We start from the raw sequence: 20,142 nt of genomic DNA, 5'->3' as shown, positions 1-20,142 counted from the left end.
GAGCGGATTATTCATTTTACAGTCAAAGAATTCAAACATTATTATATATAAAGGTTCGCGGTTCAACTTGGATGCAAGTTATGTTAATTCTCAACTCTTGGCGCTTCACAACCAACCCATGTTATCTGCTACATAAACCCTTTTCAGAATAACATGGGCTGCAACTCTGGATGTTTAACATTTCCAAATGTTATAATAATACAGGAATGTAAATGAGATTTAGATATTGATGCACCCTAGTACAAATATGTATATGATATGGAACTTGGTTTATGATATTCATGTGTAATGGAAAAGTTAAATACAAAATTGGTTTGCTATCTCATACAACGCATTATTTTATTTGTTCAATCATACTGTTAGAAAAATGATATTGAAGACTGCAGATCCCCATTCAAAAATAATTCTATTCACTTTCAAATACTTTAATTACAACATAGCAGTCTGATCAGACTGATTGAAGTATCAGGTGTTCCACAGGGTCCACACTAGGTCCTAACCTCTTTATTATATACATGAATGATCTTCCTGCAGAAATTAGTTGTAATAATATAAAACTATTTATTTTTGCTGATGATTTAGCTGATCAAAAAGAAAATAATTGTCTTTTTGGTAGCTTGCATACGGTTAAAGAGATAATTGAAGATTGAACAGCTTCTAATTCATTGTGTCTTAATAAGGACAAAACTCAATTCTTGGAATTTGGATTTAGATTACAGCCTGACAATGCAAATTTTCTTGGTATAACAGTTCAAAGCAATTAAAAATGGGACTTACACATCAAAATATTATGTGGCAAACTGTCGAAGGGAATTTTTATGTTAAATAGATTAAAGTTCATTGTTGATAAGAGTGTTTTAATTTTAGTGTATTTTGCTTATCTTTATTCTCATTTGTATTATTGTGTTGTTGCCTGGGGTAATGATACGAATGTAAAAAATATTTGTGTTACAGAAACGAGCTGTAAGGGTCATTGCTAATGTGCATAGTCGATTTAATTGTGTAGATTTATTTTAAAAAATCATAGTTCTGACTGTACCAGCTATTAACATTCTTGAGTGTCTTATGTATGTGACAATTAATTTCTGTTTATAGCAACGTTCAAAACCATTACACTATAAATTCTAAATCTCTTAGAGTGAACCAGTGCAATTATGCAAATACATTGAACTGTTTTAAGGAGTTTGGTATAAGAGCTTATAATAAGCTTTCTGCACATTTCAAGGAGCTAGAAGTGTGTAATTTTAAGAGAGCCATAAAAAAGGTTTTAATAGAAATATGTTCGTAATGGAAAGAAACATCGGAGAGTATAAATACCTAGTATAATTTTATATGTAATTAATTTGCATATTATTAATAATTATTCATAATTATAATTATTATAATAATCGTGTAATTATTATACACGAACAAACGTAGGAGTCATATAATAACATTCTATCATAATAAACAATCATGCATTAATATTTCTTTCTTCATGCAAAAAATTTCAATTTGATTCCCGGTGAATGATAGATAAACTGCACCTTTTCAGACACAACCGATTTATTATGCATAAATGCCAAAAGCTGAAGGTTTTTAGTAGTTCTGGAATTGAATATTGAAACAAAACCACTATGAAGATTGCTGAAGATGTGGGAATTAGAGAAAAATTAATACCTTGAGTGACCTTGTAAAATACCAATCGATTGCACGGAATAGTCTGAAAAATTGCACTTTGCTTGGTTAACTTCACTTTGAAATATATTTCAGAATTCGAGAGAAGGAGAATCATAGTTCTATTTTATATTATGTTCATGAATCCATATAGATATTTTGAATTATAATCAAACTTTCTTAAAAGGAGCAGATTTAACCCATTGAGTGAATCATGTAAGTTTTCAAACATGTATTTTTAAATTGCAAATTCCTTACTCAATAAAACGATGAATCAATAACACTACTAACTAGTAACCCCCTGGGTTGGAGAACTCGCTCATGAACTGTTGTATTGATCTATGAAATCCGCTACCTGTAATTATACAGAGTCGGTAAAAATTATGGAAACAGCTTAATATTCCTAATTCATAGAACTCCATAATTTACTCTGTTTTGGTAAATGATTCAGAATCAAAAAGCTTATTGATCAAATTGTGCTAAAGTTATTGTAGAACATACTAACCCACAGACAACGACTTTAACCTCGAATCAAAAGTAAGAACTCGGTGACGCTGTCAAAATCGTTTTAGCTCTGCATGAAAAAGAGGCATTCGAGTCTTTCAGGTAATCTCTTTCTAAGCAGGAGCGGATTCAAACCACTGAGTGAATCATGTGAGTTTTCAAACATGTATTTTTGAATTGAAGCTTCTATACTTAATAAAACGATGAATGAATAACACAAATTATTAAAGAAATATTTTTAGCTCTACATGAAAAAGATGCATTGAATTCTTTTAAAGAATTGCGTTAATTTGTTGAATTTCATGGGATCACAATTATTATCATGAATAAATTCAGTTGAGTCTTCCTCCTGAAAAAGTCAATGAATGTACCATAATCCATAATTCTTGATATTTCGAGAGACTCATGTGAGTTTCAACTTACTGTACATCAATTCCAAAATTCTAATTGCATCCAATAACAGAATTCTAATAAAATAACCAACTATGTTCGTTTTTAATTAGGAAAAAAAGGAATTTAAATAATTCAAAAATGAACTTTCTGAATTCAATGGAATAAAACAATTTTCATAAATTTAATTTATTTTCAATGTGTTTGTTTATTTGCTGGATAATCCTATACATAAATAATGTAAGTTTTCTTCCTTTATAACATATTCTCCATGACGTAAAAGGATTAATCATTTCCGCCGCCATAACAAAGTAATTTGACTCTCCTCTCTGAACGATTAAACCACGGAATAAGCATAGTGTTTCTTTCCTCTGTGATTAAACTTAATTGGTATTATTTGAATCCCACAAGTCTCACAGATCTCTTGATATTTAATGTTTTACTCAGGTGATAAGAGATTTGAATCACCTTACCTGGAGCTAGGAGATAAAAAGAACACCCTTACAGCTATAAGCGTTTTTCATGCTTTGCAATGAGCAATGAGTAAAGTAAAAGTCAGTCGATTGAGTGAGACCATTCTCTATTATATTTGATTCTATACTAGAAGCATAACAGCCCAGAGAACTATCCTCTACAAGAGAAAAATTTATTTTAATTTTAAAAAATTATTTTGACGTCCCCATCTCAATTGGAAAGGTTTTGACAAAGAAGAATAAAGTTTCTAGGGTAATAAACATGCTTTCTTCTGTTTGCAGGGTATTGTCAGAGACCACAGCCAAAAGTTGGGAAATAATTTTTAGAGCAATCGATAAGTCAGGAGGGAGATTCATCCTAGCAGCTGCTCTGGTAGTGTGTCCTTACCAGCCATGGCTAACATTGAATGTGCTTTTGATATTCTCACTATTCACATCAATGCTATTCTTTCTGTACGTGGGTGCAGTCAGCATGTATTACGCAAAAGACGATCTGATTACATTTGTCGAAATTGCGCATGCGTATTCATTTATATTAGCATTTTTGATACTACTTTTCAACCATTATGCATTTAATTTAAGAGCAACCCAGGACATTTTCAAAGCAATCGGTACTGGGACATTTGAATACAAAACTAAATACTGCGAAGAAGAGGATGAAAAATTGAGGGGAACTATGAAATTCTACCATACTATTTTTCAGAATGGTTTCAGAGTAATCATTTTGTTAGCTTTTATTCTTCTGGCTATTCTAGCGCCGTTCTTGATAATATACTTTGGCGGAGCAGACAGACAAAGGATAAAAGAAATCAATTACAACTTACCGGTGCCGCTTTGGATGCCTTTCGATATGGACACAAACTTGGGCTTTTTTTGTGGCTACTTTCTAGTAATGGCTGAGGTGGCTCTAGTAGGTCTTTATTTGGCGGCAGCTATTCCGTTCATAGTTTTTGTGGCTTTCGAGGTGAACACTCAGTACCTGATACTTATGAGATCCATTTTGAGCTTGGAACACCGTGCCCTGGAGAAGTACACTGGATACAGCCAGATGAAAAATCCTCAAATCGATCTGCTGAGAGATGATCCGATTTATGTGAGATGTCTTCACGATAGCCTCAAAGAAAATATACTTCATCATCTTGAAATTTTAAGGTACTGTAAACTCATTCAATTTTATTCAGAGGGCATGGTTACTTTCCATTGTTAAAGATTGTTTCATTTTACCTGTACAAAAAATGAATCAAATTTATTTACATATCAGCAAAATTACAAAGAGAAATATATACAAATAAGAAACAAAAAAAATTAATTTTCCCCCACATAGACGAATCTGTAAGTAGGGAAGAGTTCTGAATAATAGCAAAAAGCGCATGTGGGCAACATCTGCAAATAAAACAGATAAAAAAATAAGAATCATAATAAAAACAAGAGTAATTTAACTAGAAGCAATTCAATATAAGAAAAACATTTTCAAAGTTGAATATGGTTATTTCAAATCAATCAAATATCCAACTGTAATTGCTTGATTATTTTATGATTCTTCTATGATTGAAACATTTTTGTTATCCTTATATATGTCTGAAATTTTTCAATTACAGTACTTCAAGTATTCTATTCTTTCATACTGATAATGATGACCAGGTTTTTATTATTTAGATATAGTGGACTTATTATTTATTGAGCATTAAGTCTTGTGCACACCACTGCTATTCAGATGAAGGGAGCGAGACAATTTTCAAGCCGTGTTTAAATGGTTGGAATTATCGCCATCGCAGTGGTGTGCACAAGGCGTTTCTTTCATAAATCTCTTTTTAAATGTTAAACATGTACTTTAAGATTCCTTTTCGAACAAGAGAGCTGCACAATGTGTTGCACAATAATTTTACATTATAATTTTCTAACTTAAATTTTTAAATACTTATTAAGTGAAAAATGCACTTACTATTAGCAGTAACGATCGTTTCGACCTGTGGTAGGTCATCATCAAATTCTGTTTATGACTCCGGATGAGGAGTCTGATGAAACCTACGCCAGGTCCAATGATCATCACTCTAATTAATAGTAAGTTCATTTTTCACTTCATTAGTATTTCGAAATTTATGCTTGAACTAGAGAGCCTTAAATTGCTACTGTATTACAAACTATTGAGGTGAGTCCAATATTAGGTAAAATTTTGCAGTCTAGAGACCTATGTTGACAATATTGGACATTTTGGACCCATGTATGAAAGACTGAAAAAAGCCTTTTCCATAAGAACAGAAGTTAATTATTATTATTAACCTTTGTAATTTATGTTTGCCTTTGTAAAGTTGATTATATTTGTGTGAAAATTGTTTTTTTTTAAATGCTCATAAAGTCATCAATCTAGTATTTATTCTGAATGAATATTTTATATTGTATTGACAGGCTTTTCAATCTCTATCAAGAACTCACTTCCACGCTTTTTGGAGTTATCATTGGAGTCAGCATGATAATCCTTGCGTCTTTGTCCATTGTGCTTACAAAGGTTGGTGATTTTCTGTAAATAATTGATTATATATTAAATCATAAGCTTTAAATTTTTCAATTTGGTAATTCAAATTCGAGAAAATTCAATGCTCAACATGAAATTTCTATAGTAAGAAGAATAGTCCAATATTTACGTTAAACGTATTTTTTACGTTATTTACTTTATAGTATTATCTAGGTTAAACTTCAATGATTATTATACTAAATTGGAAGAACAGAATAATACAGCTCTAAGCTAGTTTGATTCTCAACTATTTTCTTTCATTCTTATGAATTATTCTTCAGATAATAACATTTATTTCCAAAATTGGACTTAAATAATCAACTCTGTTACAATTGAAGATGAGTAAATTACAAAACAGAAGATAATTGGATATCTTGTTTTTATTTTCATTAATTTTCTCAATGAACATTATCTAATGCAATAACAAAAGAGAATTATTAACTTTACAATGTTTCTATAGCTGTTAATTTACCCCCAAAACGTTGCAGATGAATGAGAATATTAATATTGTGATAAGTAAATATATATTGATTTATAAATAAAACTTGTTTTTATTCCAGACAGACTTATTTTCATTTGAAACCTTCAAATTCGCGTTCATCTTTATCGTGGAGCTTATAATTGTATTTGGTTATTGTCTGATGGGAACATTTCTGACAAATGGAGTGAGTGCATAAATCAATACTATTCTTAGATTGAACATAAAAATGATAGACGAAGACTTAATTCTAAAAAAAACATTCTTCAAGATAATAATAATATTTTCTTTCAATTAAATATAAAAATGAAACAATTGAACTAAAAAGATAATCTAAAAAGCTATTAAAATTATTATTGAAAATAGTTAGAATAGAGCCATTTGTAAATGTTTTCAATATATTAGTTTTCAAGAGTACTGAATTGTAAATTGTAAAATAATCATAGATACTCTATGTGTGAAGCATGTAATCGATTCCCTTCATTTTCAACTAATGAGAAGAATTTGTTTGCAGAGTCAAGAGATTCCAAGTGCATTATATAACTGTCCTTGGGTGAATTTTAATGAAGGTCAGAGGAGAACTATGAAAATATTCCAATTCAATTCATCAATAAGTATTGAGCTGAGAGGAAGTGGACTGTTTTTGATAGATCTTCAGTTGTTTGTACAGGTAAGTAGTTAATTGGTATGGGTTCAACACTAGCAATGCATCAAGCATACAAATCAAGAGACCATAGGGATTACATTTGTTGAATAGGAATTGTTTGTGGAATTTCTCTATAATTGAAAAACACAGTTTTATTGTTATCACATCCGTCTATCCTCTATTGCTGGATACAAACATGATATTTTACTCCCCTAAAAATTCGACAAATTATGAGAGTTTTCATTGGAAGATATGAAAATATTGAAGACATCCTTTCACCTGGAAGCTATTTTCACTTACTCATTCAACTATTTTTATTCATATATACTTGGCTCATGATATATAGACATTAAAACTATAATAAATTAGGTATCAAAATTATATGTAGCAAGTATGTAGTTTATTCTAATCAATATTATTATTATTATTATTTTCAGATAGTACAGACGACATATTCGATTTTCAATATTTTTTCGTCAATGGAAAGCTAAACTTGAGAAACATGTGAACAACTTTACAAATCTGGATGGGATTATGCAAAAAATTCATAGCTCTCATTAATAATTAACGAATTATTCATTGAACATTGCTAAATAACAGATTTTAAGGAAAGAGAGAAGAAAAATGTGGAACAATATTAACGTAACTCAATTCAAATTTTTTGTAACGAACTATAAGGACGATTGTATAACTGAATGAATTCACTGATTGAGCATTATTAACCAAAACGAATATGTTGAAATGGGCTATAGCAAATAAATCATGTTGTGAAGAAAAATTCTGTAAACTATTTATAATACACTTTAGAATTCAGAAGTAAACTTACCAAAATTTCTATCTGAAATACATTTTTTCATTGGTGATCTTCATTCGCAATATTTGCTATGCTGATTTTCTATTTGGATCAGTAGTACTGCAGATGAAGATTTGTGCCACTTTTGACTTTCTTACAAGGATCCTAGGAATCCTGAAAAAATAAATGAATACATGATTTAGTGAAAGCCTAGAGACAAAACTACTAAAGCTTGAATGAAAAGCAAGTCTCATCACCAAGCTCTGTCAAGACATTTGAACATGATCAAATCAGGTATGCTTTATAACGAGTGCACTGAAACATATATGATTTCTATGACGATATAGTTACTATAGATAGTTCCAATGCACACTTGTAAATCGTACCCGGCTTCACCATATTCAAATGTTTGACCGGGTTTGGTGAAACTGGGCATACAAATGATGAAAGAATGATACAGTATCAAGTCATGTTGGAGAAAATGTTAATAGGTATTATTTGATTGCGAACAGAATAAAAACACTCTATTTTAATTGGAGTACCTACATTATGTATAAGCTAATCGATAAAATAATTCTTAAGAATATGAACTGGCACCTCACACACCGAGCAAATCGAAAGAGAAATAGGAAAAATTCATTTGGATCTCAATCTAATATTAGGACCAGTGAATTGAGTGAATAAAGATGCTAAATTAACAATACTGATGACTAGTAGCATGGTTTCTATGGTTACTGTTCACCTTTACAAAAATGACACCAATCATGAATTTCCACAGTGAATTTGATTATGCACAGTATCCCTTTGAAGGGAAATATTGAGAAAATGACAAAAAGCAAGCATGTGCAGAGTTATATCAACCAGAGTTAGTGAATCATGCTGAGCATAGAATCGGCAGTAAAAATACTCAGGCAAATATGAATTATTGAGAAGTCCATTGTTTGTATTTATAACCAGAGAGCACGTGTGGATAAAACCTCATACAGGCTGATGGGTCGATGTCAAACGAGGCAAACGACAGAAGAGACCAGCGACAGTCGAGACCAGCGACGGTAGACACCGGCGACATTCGAGGCCAGCGACGGTAGAGGACTCCTGAAAAAGTGGCCTCAAATGTCGCCTGCGTTAGGCGACAGTTGAGGCCACTCTAATTTTTGTACACTCCCGACAGTCGAGGCCTACGACCGTAGAGGACTGTAAAACTGTCCTCTACGGTCGTAGGCCTCGAATGTCGTCGGTCTCAACTGTCGCGCCCCCCAGGCTGATACCTTACCCCACTCCAAATTATCTTGTTTCATTTTTTGTTGGAGATAGCCAACTAATTTCACAGGTTCACGACGAATTAAAAATGATTAGCACCTGGTTTCAAACTGACTACGCCTCTGAATATTGTCTATTTCGATAAGCCTAGCATGAGTCTATGCAATAATATGGATTTAGTAATAATAAATGAGCTTATTAAAACTATGTACTGTAGATTATGATGTTTTGCATTAGTTTTATGCTTGGTTAGTTGTAGAAGCTATTCTACTATCCCAGTCCAGTACCAGTGCATTATAAAAAGTTGATTTTGTAAATTCAGAAGACAATAGAACTTACCTAATCAGTAAAAGAATGAATGGGACCGATTTGATAGAATATATTTTTGAAATGATTCAAATGCCAGAGATAGATTGATGAATAGGATAAATTAATATTTTGGAAATTATTAAATAATTGTAATTCATTCAAAAGAGTTCTATAATTCAGTTATTCAGTTAGTTATAACAATTATATCTTGATTGATTACTATCCAGTATTTGAACTTATACCTTCACTATTCACTATATTACTATCTGAAATGTGTTCCTCATTATATTGATTTGCATGGGTTCTAAGCGTTTTGAATCTACTTGAATCCAATGAATGGTTGAAGAATGCTATTTCCAAACATCAAGGGCCGTTTGCACAGTGATAGTTTAAACTAAATTTCATTTTAAACTGGATTAAATCCGTATCAAGTCTAGTTTGTTATAGTGTGTTTCATTTTGAGTTCAAGCCACCAGCTGATTAAATTTAGTTTAAGCTTTGACTATACAAACGGCCCTAACAGTGAAAAGATAGGAAAAACTACAAAGAGGCCTTTTCAAGAAGAAGAAGGATGAAATTCCAATAATTAATTATCAAATCTATTAAAACTGCTTCAACAAGCAGGCACTGAGCAAGCAATTACAACAGTAAACTATGAAACCTATAAGTTATCCTACATCGTTTCAGATGTGTGGATTACACTACTAAATCCTATGGAGAAAAAGGATTTGAATACAATTCAAAATTATAATTGATGACTAAATTAATTTTACTCTTTTTTGAATATTTTTGTTTCACTTTGAACTTGAATAGGAAAGGTAGGTATACTGACTTACTGACGAGCTTATTGTTATCAAATTTGATTATTACTGGTTCGATTTGTAGAATGTCAATGCTGTATTGAAAAATAAGACATATCCTTTCCAAGTTGTGAGAGAGGGGGGGGGGTGTTACTCAAGGTCAACAAAGGAATAAGGTTGGCTACTCATGGTTGATGAAATTCAAAGTGACATCTAACTCAAGTTATTTTCTTATTTGTTGTGAATTAAAGTACAGAGTAAATTTGAATGTTTTTTAAACTTTAGTCAGGTTGACTATAATATCACTTTCTGGACTGAGGAGGAAATTACGAGGATGCAGCCGCATTGGGGTCGCTGTCGACGGATGCAAGTCCAATTCGTATTTGGAGACAATTCTTGCCACAAACACTTTCAGCTCCAGTATTGCAAACTGCCATGCTGCAATAAAATCACAGAAATCCAACTAACCCTGAATTTAAAATACATATTTTATAAGCCTACACCATATTAGTAAATCGAAACAAATATTGAAATATTTGAAACTAATGAAAAATCGTTTGGATAATAAGATGGGTATAGACTCTATTAGTACATTACCATATAATTATATCAATCAAATATACAACATTTCAACTGGTTCATTATTAATTATTTGATATAATTATATTGAGAGTCCTCGAGGGTTTCGTCTTTATAGTATCTACACCTCACTTATTTAATGAAGGTGGAGTTAATAATTAATTTATAATTTTAATTCAAAAGGGTCACAAATCACAAGTACCCATTATTATTTATCGATATTTAATTGATCATTCTCCATGAATTCGATCAATTATACAGTATATTAAAGAAAGTTATATGAAAATTTAAAATCAAAGTTTTAAGTATAAAGTGGCCATAGAGTGCTGGAAATAGTCCACCTTTCAACAAATTACATGAAAAACATACTAAAAGGTGAGACAATACATCAATACTTCTAAGAAGGCAAGTAAAATCTACAAAAATGTATAACATACATGTAATACTAACTAGTCCATTCAACACACAAATCTACAATACGTTGTACGTCATTTCGTAATTCAATTTGAGCAAATAAATCTCTTCGATGCTAGAAATTGAAATAATTGTTGTGCAAACCTGGACAAATCCTGGGTCCAATCCCAAACGGCAGATAAGAGCCCTGATGTCTTTGACTCTTATTTTCCTCACTGAAACGTTCCGGGTCAAATTTCTCAGGGTCTGGGTAGAATTTAGGGTCATAGTGGATGGCTGAAGATGGTATCATCACGTTAATTCCTGGTTCAATGAGACCCCCGTCAGGCAGGCGATAGGCTTTTTCGCATTTTCTAAAGATCACCATCAGAATTGGATATTTCCGATTCGCTTCTGGAAATGAACGAGTTGTTAATCCAAAAGACAATAAAAACTTGAATTTTAAGTTGTAAAAAAATTGCATGATCAGTTTCGGATTCTAATAAGGGCACTTACAATAATTTATAAATGAAAAATAAGAATGAGTCAGCACTTCCACAGTCATCAATGTTCTAATTCAATTTCTTCCTTAATTAAAAAAAAATGGAAAAATATACTTGAAGTTACAAAGATAATACCGGTAATTAGTTTGATCCGAAGACTTAACGAACGAGTAATTAATTCAATTATAAGTAGAAATAAATAAATAGTAGAAATAAATTTTCAGGTATAGTGGTATAATTGACAACCTTGATTCGTTTCAAAAACATTCGTTTTGTGTTGATATAGAAATTAAATAACAATTCTGTTAATAGTATTTGTAGACATTGTCGCATTTTAGAATTGCAAAACTTCAATCAATTTCATAAACATAAAAAAATCTTGCTATCAACAACCGTTAAGGCTTCTGCTTTTGCATGAGATAATTTATATTCATTAGCATTTGAATAAAATATGCAATATCCCATGAATTAACTTATACTGGGAAATTTAATGGACTAACTTCGGAAATGAAGATGTTTTGGTCTAAAGTCGGTTTTTAATCTTTTCCATGATAGTAAAGTTCAATCAATTGATAATTAATGAGAAATTAATATCGGAATTAAACAAATATTCTGAGAAATATTTCAGTTTCAAACTTACCGGCAACTATCTTTTCTAAATAGGTCATTTCTTGAAGAGCCTCAAAGCTCATTTTATCGTCGTACTTTTCAAGTACTCTTAGTACTTCGTCTCTCAAAGTTGTTTGCATCTCTTTGTTAGCAGCCAGCTCATAGATAATGAAAGCTCCAATCTTTCCCGAAGAATCAAAGCCAGCACTGAAGAACATGAACAGATTTGCTGCGATAAAGTCTTCATCGCAAACTGAAAACAAAATAAAAACCTGATATTAAATATTACTGCTGATTTTTCCTCAGAAATAAATACAGAATTGTTTGGAACATGTTCCCAAGTACTTTCTGGGGAAACAGAAACATTTCATCATACGGAAGCACCATACTTTTCCTCATTCAAGTATTGTACATTCAAAATTGAAATATTAACAAAAAAGTTTTGAAGATGGTTATGGGAGAATTAAAAAGTTCCAATTTATAAATATGAAATTAATCTACATTAACAACGCCCACATTCTATTCTGAGAGACAAGAAAGATACTTGAGTGAAAGAAAGATTTTACAAAGTAAATCAATGCAACATTTTTGTTAGAGAAGTTAGTAAGCACAAATTAGTGAGTCCAACCTACGATAAAAATCAGGTTACTGCAACAAGTAATCAATACGGTAATGATGTTTCATATGCAAATATTGTACAATTGGTATAAAATTACTTTTCATCAGTAATCTATTGCGATCAAAGAAGCTAAACTCTTTTTGTATCCAAATACAAGTTGAAATTAGCTTCATGAGTCAGCCATACAATTATAAAATATACTATAGAAATCCACATCGTTTTTAGAATAAAATAATATTATGATTATGCCTGAGGTTTATGTATGATATTGAAAATTTTTAATGTGAGATATTCCCAGATGCAAGAAAACTAAATAAAGTGGAATTGCTAAAAGTGTTCTCAATAATGGAAAAGTTCCATAATACTTAGTAAGTATTTAGTAATTTTGGTTCATAATGTGATCACAAAAACCACAAAAGCACGTCAAAAAAATAAAAAAGAGAAAAAAGCTATGAAACAATAATATTAAAATATTGAGCAAATTCTATTTTTGAATATATTAATATAGAGGAATAGTTCCCAATCATTGATACAGGATTAACAAATCAGTTTTCTTGATACATGAATTGTTCTTTGATACAGTATTATCATTCTTGGTACATGATTAGGAAATCAATTTTCTTTATACAGGAAATTTTCTTTGATAGATGATTATTCTTGATAAGATAAATATTTCCACTGACCTTTACTTCCCCCATTGTCTTCTTTACAAATTTCCTGCGTCTCCTTCATGCTCACAAGAGTCTGAAAGAAGTCTTTTCTCTGTGAAAATCCTTCAGACTTTCTCAAGTGCAGGTTTTCGTTGGTGACTTTCTTGAAGAAGTGGGTGACTTGCGACCGAGCCACTGTCATCCTGGCAAGAGTGTGCACAGCAGGAAACATGTAGCCCACAAATACATGTACCAGGAAGTGATAGCCATCAAATATCTGCTTAGCTACCTAGCATGAACAACAGTTCAATAAAAATGCGTGGTTCTGGTAATTATTGAGTTATTAGTAAACTTACACACTATAGAACCAGTCTTTATTTTCTATTCACTTATTAGTTTGATTTTTATGATTATTATTATTATTATTATTATTTTGTCATTCTTGCTTTTTTTATTATTCTTCATTTGTTTTGTTTGTAAGATTTCTTTCTATAAGTGTATTTTTCATTTTTGTTTGTTATATTTTCTATAATAAACTCCCTTCTTCTGGGGGTACCAGGACGAAGGAAAAAGGAAAAAAAATATTATTACACTGAAAAGGAATTTTATTATCATTTGTCATTCTTGCTTTATTATTCTTCATTTTTTGTTTGTAAGTTTTCTTTTTATAAGTGTATTTTTCATTTTTGTTTGTTATATTTTCTATAATAAACTCCCTTCTTCTGGGGGTACCAGGACGAAGGAAAAAGGAGAAGGAATTATTATTATTATTATTATTGGTTTATAATTTTGTAGTTTGTAGAATCGGAATAGAAAAATTGTATTTGTGTTTGCAGCAATAAAAACTATTCTTACTCTAAGATTATGTGAATGTAATAAAATCGGAATAACTGCATCAACTTTGACAATGGGTTGCGTTCCTTGCCATCTATTGTAATAATTTGTGAATCAATAAATAATAATAAATTATTTTCTATGAATACTGCAGAGTCTTGCAAATTAGTTTTTTGAGAGTTTGTCAGTTTGCATTTTCAAAGTCCGTATATCTTCCTTCCATTAATAAATATAAACTACTAAGAATCAATAAATTTAACACTGTTAGAGATGTTGAAGATTTGTTTCATAATGAAGTATCGTAGAATCTCAAAAATATGTTTTCTTTCTCACTACTTACTTGAATAGTTCTATTGACAGGCTTGTGCGTGGGTAATGAGTGCGAGGGATGATGATGAGAGATGACGACTATTTTTTAGGTAGTCGGGACCGACGGCTTATCGTCTCCTCTGAAATACCGAGTGACCGTATCTAACAATACTAGACTTCATATCTAACCCAAATAGTGAAGGATGAGGCCTATTATATAGTACAACGTAGATATACAATGCATATTTTCCATCTATTTAAATGCTCGGAATATCATTTGCACCGTACTTCCCAATAGCTCAGTAAATTTTATAACTCATCCTCTTTTTGTCTCCTCTACCGAGTTCAATGGTCTCCTCTGAATGATTATGATGATGATGATGATGATTATGATAAATGATTCATTATTGTTGTTGGTTAATTATGTTTTATTCTACAATATTCTATTTTAAGGTACCGTATGATGAATTCAACAATTCATAATTCACAAGATTGTTTTTATTAAAACTATTTATACCAATAACATCATAGTTGGATTCATAAAGCCTCAGTTTTCAAATAAAATCAACTTCTATTCAATGGCATCACATTGCTGATCATTGAATGCGCTAATTAAAATTTGTTTTTTGGCTTGAACTTGCCAGAGTGAACTATGCCTCCAATGATTCAGAGTCTATAGAGATGACAGATCGGAAAGTACGATTCCAAATCCCATATAGGATACAGATAGATAGATAGATAGATAGATAGATAGATAGCCTGATAGATAGATAATTTAGCAGCCACTGACCTCCTCTCAAAGGGGTATATGGACTCAATCATTTAAATTATCTAACTTAATTGTGCATTTATAAAACAGATTGTTACATTTATACTCTCAAAGGTCTACGAAAAATCACCCTGAACTAAAGCAACTGAAAAACTCCTGAATCGAATAAAATCACTATCCTTCCAGTTCTGTCTTCAACTGAGCTCTCAGTTTTTCAAGCGTGACAGGTTAAATGTGTTGGCAATGCATTGAATAGATGAATTCCTACGCTGGTTACTCCATACTTCTGAGGCTTGAATTGCGAAACTTTTCCATCATTGTTTTTAATAGATACTAATAGTATTCTCTTACCTCATAGAAAGCTGACTCAGGATTTTCAATTGCTTCCGAATTGATACCGAACAGACACGAAGATACTACATCAATCATGAATTTATCAGATAAATCTTCAGCATTTATGTTACTATGTTTTGACATCTGTTCCAGAGTTTTAACTGCGAAATTATCCATGTCAGATATCATAGTCTGCAAAAAATACATCAACAAATATAATTTTCACGAGAAAGTTTAATAGTGTTTGAGGTAATTCTCAGATGACAGCCATAACTTATGATTAATATGTAAATTATCAATATGAAATAAATTGAGGTGGATATTAATTTCTTATGATAATAGCACTAGCTCCGTATAGACCACATGGTGGAGCGGCGAAGGCAGATTGGAGTTTGAAAGTGTTCACCGTTGAACACTAATATGTTTTGACCCTAAGGCGGGTGCATATTAGATGTATTGTTGAACGTCAATAATTTACTAGTCAAAATACAAAACTAGAACAATTATACGGTATAAGAAGACACAATTTAATAGCATCCTATTGGTTATATTAAGCGAACAATTTCTGTATATATTTATATATTTGGATACATGGGTATATGGTTGTATGGATACATGGGTACCTATGTATTTATGTCCAACGGATCTCGAAAACGGTTCTAACGATTTTTATTAAGTTTGCAATATAGGAGGTTCTTGATATAAAAATTCGATTGCACATGCTCTCATTCCTGGAAAAACTCGCTGAAGGATATGAAAAGGATAATAATTATTCATCCTTGGAAAAACACATGATAATTTCGTCGTCTGTCGATAACGGAAGATGCGAGGGCGTGTGTGGGAGTGAGACAGAATTATGTTCAGCTGTTGAACAATTTGCAATCAATCAGCTTATCTCACGAGAAATATAATCAAGAAATTTTAATCGACTTGATCAAAATATCTGATTATTTTGTTGACATGACATGGTATATCATTCTAGAAAGTATATCATCATTTTCAAAGTTAATCATTATTTTACAGTTTCAAGTGATTAGTGAGTGTTATTTTGTTATTCAATTTGGTTTGTGAACAATCTGAATTAGAAATTTTCTGTTTTCAAATGTTTGAACTGGAAATTGGACCTGAAGTCAAGTCTATGGAACATAACCTACTTCTTGGACTATTTATAGTGTATATTCAGGAAAGAAACAGTTTTGGGCTGTGCATATTATTCCTTCCCCAATCATTTTAAAGAATTGTGTTCTGTTTATCAATAAATAAAAATAAACTATGCTTTTATGCTTCTATGCTTTTGTACTCCAGAGTGAAGCTCGGTGCCCCGATATTCAATATTAATATAGTATCAGATTGAGTGACGTAAGATATTCAATAAGTGAGTACAATACAAATTGTTTCTACAATACGAGTACAACCACAATTTATGGTTTCAAATGGTTCCTTTTCTAACTAGTAAATTAATGACATATCATTAATTACATCCAGTATGCGAGCGCACGCTAATATTAATTTTATCTATTTTACCAATATACCAGGGGATGGGAAACTCACCCTCAACTTATTGATGCCAAACGCAGCGGTCATCTTAGGCCTGACCTGTTTCCAAGGCGGACCATCCAAATGGATGAGATTTTTGGAGAGTGGATCATGCTGCTCGTTTGAATGGAAGCCACGACTCGAGAAATGCGCAAAATCGCTCACCAGAATACTGACAATCAGATCGGGATCTCGCACGACCAGCACTGGTTTTGTCAGAAAATAGAATCCACCGCAACCACGGCCTTCGAAACTGTCGTAGATGCCTTTGATCAGGTCCCGGTTGGATTTCGGCAGATCGGAGATTCTCAGGTTACCCAGGAATGGCCAACGGGGAGTACTGTTCACATTAAAAATGGATAGAGGATAATTCGTTTGTAGAGGTAACATTTAAAACTGATGATAGAATCTGTCGATTCAGTTCTGGGAATGGTAATGGAGGATGATTTGTTGGCTAGATTTCTTTTGAAATTATATAATAGGTGCGTACTTACAAAATTAAATTCACAAAAAAATTCTGCGCCTCGAACAAAATTATTTATTACTTTATTTCACTTTTTATCGCGCTGGTGACATGCGTATTACTGTATATCTCTATTTGTACAGAAACAGTAAGATATACTAAGAACAGCATCAGCTGATGAAGAGTGAAATGCGCGTTTTTGTGGCGCTTGAGTATGTATAAGCCTTATTAGTCATTTGTGTACCGGTACTGGGAATGGTATCGTAAACATTTGCTTCTTAGTCTTCTTGTATAGCAACAATACATTTTTCAGATACATAAATTGTCTGCCATTTCATCTTATTACGGAGATCAAGTCAAAAAAAGGTGTGTCCACACATCGAGCGGTCAGCGGTCAGAGAAGAAAGGATCATAATAACCATTCTCGATGGAACGCCTGACCGCTCTTTCTGTGTGCTCACACCTCAACCGCAGAGAGCATCATCCTGATCCTCCGAAAAATGTTTTCCTGTTGGATTAGAATGCATATTTTTATGAATAGATAGCTGATTGTTGAACTAATACTTTTCAATATGAACTTACTTGATTGCATTTCATGTAATAATTTGTTAAATTCCAATCGCAAGATAACATGGAGATGATATTTTATTTTATTATTTAGTGTAAATTTATTGATAAATTGTTGTTTTATGGACTTCATAAGAGGTTAGTGGTAGGTAGACTAACTTACTGTTATGCTGTTTCCTTCGATGAACTTAATTCCAAAGAATATCCACAAAAACTATTTATGTTTCTGTGATTTGACCTGTCTGTAATTGATTCTTGTTTGATTTCAGTTTGTCCTGACTGTGATATAAATTTCATTTGCATTGTTTTGATCATGAATATATATGTTGTTTTTTCTGTTATAATTAAATTTAATTATGATCTGGACTGATCCAGCAGTGGAACAAATAAGCTGTGTTGAGATTTATGAATGGAACTTATACATTATTATTGTATTGACTCTAAATTACCGTATGACAAAACGGCTGCACTTTAGTAGGCCTATATAGATCGCGGAATCCAGCATTGAGATCTACATATGCCTAGATCGATAGGGGAGGTCAAGACGAGTTCGACCTTGTATCAAATTGTTGTCGATTTTGAAAGATTAGCGAAACAAACATAACGGAAGGTTGAAAAGAAAATTCAGTTTCATTTTTTTTATAATTTTATAACGCTACAACAGGTTTTAAAATAATGCAATCTTATGTAAAGTTTGACGAGGTATCCAATGAAACCAGTTCATAGCTTATATATTTTTTTTAAATCGACAGCTATGTGACACTATAAGTTTTCTTTGATAGGTACTTTTTGTCTTAGGTGCTTATTGTCATACGATAGTATTTGACAAGCTTATTCATTCAATTCGTCAGATAAATCTGTACGGTAATATACTGCAGTGCTGTTTAAATTCGTAGGCCCACTGCAGTAACAGAGTTGTACCTCTTTGGTGCTACAGTGAACAAGCTTTGTTTTTAGTTGACATAATATTTATGATAAGTTACGACGTTAGACCTACGAATTGTGGTTCTAAGCATCACTGATGACTCCACAGCATATCTAGCTATCTAGTTTGCTTTTAGCAAACAAAATGATAAATTGTATGCAATTAGACATTTTTTCCGTTTTAAACGGTAAAAACCGTTTTTAGCAAACTTAAAACTTTTATAGCAAACAAAATTATTAATAAGAAGCAATTAGAACTTTTTTAACGTTAACATTTTTTACCGTTTTAATAACTATTACAAATCTAACTAAAGGGTCTCACGAACCATGCGGACCTAAGTTCTGTTATTGTTATCATTTATCACTGTAGTCTACATTGTATCGTATCTTATCTATAAATCAATCAATTTTTATTCTACTTACTTGCTAAATACGCCATGTTTTGTCCAGTAATTGTAATTTTTAGTGCCCAAAAAGTAAAATAGTGTTATGATACCGGTGATTAGTGTTATTACTGGTAATAACCACAAAACTGAATCAAACAGCCACTGTTCTTTGCACATGTCAAATTAATTTTTCTTGTTAAGACAAGTTCAGTTTCTTAAAATTGACAAAAAGCCTGTTAGCACTAGGAAGAAATCACGTTTTAATAAAATAAAAAATGCATTTATTTAGATAAAGCCAACTACCGCACAACAATAATATTATTACTTTTTGCAAAATTCTTGTCAACACAAGCGAGTCTTGTATTGACGACTTGACAGACAACTTCACCACTTCACAAGTTCACAATCAACTGATTTTACGAATGAAGAAGATTCAGAGTGCGCATGCGCAGATAATAAAAGTAGCGGTCATTTTAAAACTATGGCAACTTTTGCAATACTGGATTCGAAAAATGCGAAGAATTGTTAAAAAAGAACAAAACTTAAAAACAAGTCCGCTTGAAAATTGAATAACAAATAGCTTTTTTAGAAACCGGTTTCTTCATTTAAGACTGATGTATTATTCAAGAAATGTAGTAGTTTACTAAAGTACCTACCTAGCTTTAGTAGAATGGATAACACTACAGCATGAATGAAGTTCATTATTTTAATAATTTAAGCTTTCTAGAGCTTGCGATAAGAAGTCATTGTTTCAAAACTACTATTTTTCAAGTCTATCAAGTCTAATAAATAATCAAGTCAAGTCATTAAAAAACTATAGGGCATGGAAAGTAGGCTATCTTTGAGG

General features: G+C 31.8%; 2 protein-coding genes across 5 annotated transcripts; one reads left to right on the top strand and one right to left on the bottom strand.

Annotated features, from left to right (window-relative positions):
- The first annotated feature begins 1,593 nt into the window (after positions 1 to 1,593).
- LOC111064199 (odorant receptor 23a-like) lies at positions 1,594 to 7,503 on the top strand. Of its 2 annotated transcripts, XM_022351891.2 has the most exons (6): positions 1,594 to 1,872; positions 3,306 to 4,175; positions 5,430 to 5,529; positions 6,096 to 6,200; positions 6,528 to 6,683; positions 7,097 to 7,503. In XM_022351891.2, coding segments are annotated over exons 1-6 (1,287 nt in total). In that variant the 5' UTR covers positions 1,594 to 1,870; the 3' UTR covers positions 7,151 to 7,503. The 2 variants fall into 2 exon arrangements, with proteins under 2 accessions (XP_022207583.2, XP_039293069.1); XM_039437135.1 differs by lacking the exon at positions 1,594 to 1,872 and having other exon boundaries at positions 2,997 to 4,175.
- On the bottom strand, positions 4,002 to 19,806 carry LOC111064190 (probable cytochrome P450 6a13). 3 transcript variants are annotated; one of them, XR_005572391.1, is made up of 9 exons: positions 19,333 to 19,806; positions 16,971 to 17,295; positions 15,438 to 15,611; positions 13,208 to 13,463; positions 11,937 to 12,158; positions 10,959 to 11,207; positions 7,486 to 7,626; positions 5,457 to 5,541; positions 4,002 to 4,137 (listed from the first exon to the last, which is right to left on the bottom strand). XR_005572391.1 is itself a non-coding variant. In XM_022351882.2 (7 exons), exons 1-7 carry the CDS (start codon positions 19,470 to 19,472, stop codon positions 10,096 to 10,098), a joined length of 1,530 nt encoding a protein of 509 aa, XP_022207574.2. In that variant the 5' UTR covers positions 19,473 to 19,806; the 3' UTR covers positions 8,958 to 10,095. The 3 variants fall into 3 exon arrangements, 1 of the variants encoding a protein (XP_022207574.2); XR_005572392.1 differs by having other exon boundaries at positions 4,121 to 4,247; XM_022351882.2 differs by lacking the exons at positions 4,002 to 4,137; positions 5,457 to 5,541; positions 7,486 to 7,626 and adding an exon at positions 8,958 to 10,259.
- Between the last annotated feature and the right edge of the window lie 336 nt (positions 19,807 to 20,142).

The sequence above is a fragment of the Nilaparvata lugens genome, chromosome 10 (genome assembly GCF_014356525.2).
Source record: "Nilaparvata lugens isolate BPH chromosome 10, ASM1435652v1, whole genome shotgun sequence".
NCBI classification, from domain to species: domain Eukaryota; kingdom Metazoa; phylum Arthropoda; class Insecta; order Hemiptera; family Delphacidae; genus Nilaparvata; species Nilaparvata lugens.
Note: the sequence above shows the minus strand (reverse complement) of the source record. Positions and strands in the feature narration are given on the sequence as shown.